Below are 4,871 nucleotides of genomic sequence, written 5' to 3'. Positions count from 1 at the left end.
CGCGCTGCAAGTCCCGCCTCTCCCATCTCCTCATTGGTTTTTAGGAGTATATACAGTGGGGAGAACAAGTATTTGATACACTGCTGATTTTGCAGGTTTTCCTACTTACAAAGCATGTAGAGGTCTGTAATTTTTTATATCATAGGTACACTTCAACTGTGAGAGACGGAGTCTAAAACTAAAATCCAGAAAATCAGGCCTCCCGGGTGGCGCAGTGGTTCAGGGCGCTATACTGCAGCGCCAGCTGTGCCACCAGAGACTCTCTTTCTCTTTCTCTCTCTTTCTCTCTCGCTCTCTCTCTCTCTATCAATCTCTCTCACTTTCTCTGCATATTTTCTGTCATTTGATTAATTAAGACCTAATTTTAAGAACACAGTGCATGGGATTACATTTTAATTATGAATATGCCTTTTAAAATAAGCACCCTGACAGGGACATTGATACTGGAATATGGTTTGGTTGTAATATAAAGAAGCTTTTATTCAGCTTATATGTTTTTCGCATGTTTGTGTCCTATCTATTTGAGTGTATGGTCCTCTGTTCCTAAATACCTGGAAAATACCTAAAAGCAATTGATGAGGCCTTGACGTACATGACAGCAATACTGGGTGAAGGGAGCCCCCTTGTGGACTGTATGGAAATTAGAACCGGAAGAGGACAATAGACTTCTCTCGCCATAACGGGTTGAATAGATTTTTAGGTCAATTGCCTTTAGATAGATAGTCTTTTGTGGGCACTCCTCCATGGTTCGTTGGACAAAGCCTATGGGGAAATGAATGGAGTTTAGTAGGGTTTTTGGATCGACTGTTTGTTCATTGCTGTTGCTCTAAGATGGCAACTGTACGCAAATGCGCTTGTGCCAATTGAATCTCAACAAGGAAACAGTCGTTGGTGGAATTTGATTAATGTTTATTGAAAAAGTATGGAATTACAGCAAACAAAGAAAGGCACGCAACGCAATGATGTAAATATATCACTAGCCACTTTAAACAATGCTACCTTATATAATGTTACTTACCCTACATTATTCATCTCATATGCATACGTAGATACTGTACTCTATATCATCGACTGTATCCATATGTAATACATGTATCACTAGCCACTTTAACTATGCCACTTGGTTTACATACTTATCTCATATGTATATACTGTACTCTATATCATCGACTGCATCCTTATGTAATACATGTATCACTAGCCACTTTAACTATGCCACTTGGTTTACATACTTATCTCATATGTATATACTGTACTCGATATCATCTACTGTATCTTGCCTATGCTGCTCTGTACCATCACTCATTCATATATCCTTATGTACATATTCTTTATCCCCTTACACTGTGTATAAGACAGTAGTTTTTTTTGGAATTGTTAGTTAGATTACTTGTTCGTTATTACTGCATTGTCGGAACTAGAAGCACAAGCATTTCGCTACACTCGCATTAACATCTGCTAACCATGTGTATGTGACAAATAAAATTTGATTTGATTTGATTTGAACTAAAAAGGACAAACATACAAAAATGGGCCGATTTATAATTCACTTTTTTTTTTAAAGTATTGACTTTTGGCGAGTAAATAGTAGTCGGAACAAGATTCCACAAAGCCTTGTCTAAGCACCACTCAGTTGGTTCATCAGAAACGTCCTTCACCATGGAGAGGAGTTTAGTCTGCAAAGTAGATTATAGACCTAACACAGCTAAGGTAATTACCGTTTAACAAATTTAAGCACATGCAGGTTACTGTATCTTACCCTCATGGATCATAAATTAAATTAGATAACAGAATTGGAAGTATCTGTGATATTTTTCCCTCATGGATCATAAATTAAATTAGATAAGAGAATTGGAAGTATCTGTGATATTTTTCCCTACATTATATTTATGTTGTTACTTTGTGTCCCTCGTCTATTGGTTAAAGAGGTCTGCATTCTAACTGTATGATCATTGGTTCAAGAGGTCTGCATTCTAACTGTATTATCATTGGTTCAAGAGGTCTGCATTCTAACTGTGTTATCATTGGTTCAAGAGGTCTGCATTCTAACTGTATGATCATTGGTTCAAGAGGTCTGCATTCTAACTGTATTATCATTGGTTCAAGAGGTCTGCATTCTAACTGTATGATCATTGATTCAAGAGGTCTGCATTCTAACTGTATGATCATTGGTTCAAGAGGTCTGCATTCTAACTGTGTTATCATTGGTTCAAGAGGTCTGCATTCTAACTGTATGATCATTGGTTCAAGAGGTCTGCATTCTAACTGTATTATCATTGGTTCAAGAGGTCTGCATTCTAACTGTATGATCATTGATTCAAGCCAGTGAGGTATATCATTAAGTTCAGGCACTGCTGCCTCTCGGATACACAGCAGCCCTCAACCCGAGGGACAGCGTGTTTACTTGTGCCATCCTGAAAGAGCCTCTCAGGGTGACAAAGACCCCATTCACCGGTAACCGGAGCTCACACGCTGCCACATCAACTATTTGAGCAGGATGGTGTTTAGGCCTATCTGTTTGCGACCACATTAACAACACAGCTCAGGAAATGTAGGTAACATATGATTAAAGTCTGGTGGCGGATGTCCTAATCTCGCCTGACAGAATAGAGACAAAAAGACTGTAGGCCTAACGTAAATGTTTTCCTGAGACTGGGCCGACTGTTTTTTTCCCTCATAGCGCAGGGAGGTAGCAGGTATGAGGAAGGAGGACCTTAACTTTTGTCCTTGTCATCCTAGCCCAGGTGGAAGAGATCATTATTCTTGAGTTCAACGGAGAGGAGAATGTGACAGGGCAGTGGACGTTAAGGTTCTAGAACTTCTGGAGTTAATGACAAAGGGTGCATGAGTAGTTAATGGATATAAGGACTGGAAGTTTCATGGAGCTAACTCAGTGGATAACAGGGGGTCGTTCTACCTTTCACAGAGCCGGTAAGCGCCCCAGTCTGTGTCGCTGCAAAACATTTCGAGTGGCTGTTCTGAGAAGATCATGCTCTTGGGTGTGTTTCATCGCTTTCGTCTGTGGACTCTTTCTCCTCCTCGGAGTGTGTTTTCTCAATCTCTTTGACCCACAACTCCAACCCCTCTCTCTCACTGGAGTGGAGCCCAGAGATGTCACCCTTCTGTTGTGGACGCACCCCTTCGGCCGTTACCGCAGACTGCCAGACTGTGAGGCGCGCTTTGGGATCCGTGGGTGCGTACTGACCGACGACCGACGCATGTACCCTGGGGCTGACGCCATCATCATGCACCACCGTGAGATAGTGACCAACGCCACGGCGCTCCCGTCTGACCCACGACCCCATGGCCAGAAGTGGATCTGGATGAATTTTGAGTCCCCGTCTCACACTCGTGGCCTGCGGCAGTTCGAGGGCTTGTTCAACCTCACCATGACCTACCGTGCAGATTCAGACATCTTCCTCCCCTACGGCTACCTGGTGACCCGCCTTCACCCTCAGGCCAACGCCCCCCACACACGCCCCCGACGGCCCCACCTACTGGCCTGGGTCATCAGTAACTGGTCGGAGTCGCAGGCCCGCGTGGAGTATTACCGTCGGCTGGTTAACTACGTTGACGTGGATGTGTTCGGGCGCGCAGGTGTGCCACTGCCAGAGGACAGCACTGTGGTACGCACGGTGAGGCGTTATCTGTTTTATCTGGCGTTGGAGAACTCCCAGCACCCCGACTACATCACTGAGAAGCTCTGGAACTCCTTACTGGCCGGGGCCGTTCCTGTAGTTCTCGGGCCGCCGCGGGAAAACTACGAACGCTTCCTCCCCCATGATGCCTTCATTCATGTGGACGACTTCTCCTCTCCCCGCCTGCTCGCCCAATACCTGATGCTGCTGCGCCGGAGCCCCACCCTCCTGCAGAGACACCTGGCTTGGAGGAGGAGCTACACCGTGCACCTGACTGCTTTCTGGGCGGAGCATTACTGCACAGCATGTCGCGTTGTGCGGAACCACAGTCTCCGGACTAACACCATCACCAACCTTCAGCGCTGGTTTGAGTCCTGACCTCAGTGTGGAACCACAGTCTCCGGACTGACACCATCACCAATCTTCAGCGCTGGTTTGAGTCCTGACCTCAGTGTGGAACCACAGTCTCCGGACTGACACCATCACCAACCTTCAGCGCTGGTTTGAGTCCTGACATCTGACTCCTTTTTGACCTTCCAATATGTGGTGACTACTATGAACATGATTGGTCAGATATCTAGCCACAACCCAGTCTGTAGCAGGGAATCTATAGGAACAACCCAGTCTGTAGCAGGGAATCTATAGGAACAACCCAGTCTGTAGCAGGGAATCTATAGGAACAACCCAGTCTGTAGCAGGGAATCTATAGGAACAACCCAGTCTGTAGCAGGGAATCTATAGGAACAACCCAGTCTGTAGCAGGGAATCTATAGGAACAACCCAGTCTGTAGCAGGGAATCTATAGGAACAACCCAGTCTGTAGCAGGGAATCTATAGGAACAACCCAGTCTGTAGCAGGGAATCTATAGGAACAACCCATTCTGTAGCAGGGAATCTATAGGAACAACCCAGTCTGTAAGGGAATCTATAGGAACAACCCAGTCTGTAGCAGGGAATCTATAGGAACAACCCAGTCTGTTAGCAGGGAATCTTAGTCTGTAGCAGGGAATCTATAGGAACAACCCAGTCTGTAGCAGGGTTAATCTATAGGAACAACCCAGTCTGTAGCAGGGAATCTATAGGAACAACCCAGTCTGTAGCAGTGGAACAACCCAGTCTGTAGCAGGAATCTATAGGACAACCCAGTCTGTAGCAGGGAATCTATAGCCACAACCCAGTCTGTAGCAGGGAATCTATAGGAACAACCCAGTCTGTAGTCTATAGCCACAGACC

General features: G+C 45.2%; 1 protein-coding gene across 1 annotated transcript; it reads left to right on the top strand.

Annotated features, from left to right (window-relative positions):
• The first annotated feature begins 2,879 nt into the window (after nt 1-2,879).
• LOC112265742 (alpha-(1,3)-fucosyltransferase 4-like) lies at nt 2,880-4,511 on the top strand. Its single transcript, XM_042294975.1, has one exon. The coding sequence runs from the start codon at nt 2,880-2,882 to the stop codon at nt 4,014-4,016; it is 1,137 nt and encodes a 378-aa protein (XP_042150909.1). The 3' UTR covers nt 4,017-4,511.
• The last annotated feature ends 360 nt before the right edge of the window (nt 4,512-4,871 follow it).

Source organism: Oncorhynchus tshawytscha, linkage group LG13 (assembly GCF_018296145.1).
Source record: "Oncorhynchus tshawytscha isolate Ot180627B linkage group LG13, Otsh_v2.0, whole genome shotgun sequence".
NCBI classification, from domain to species: Eukaryota; Metazoa; Chordata; class Actinopteri; order Salmoniformes; family Salmonidae; genus Oncorhynchus; species Oncorhynchus tshawytscha.
The sequence above is the reverse complement of the archived record's forward strand: the minus strand, read 5'-3'. Positions and strand labels throughout refer to the sequence as shown.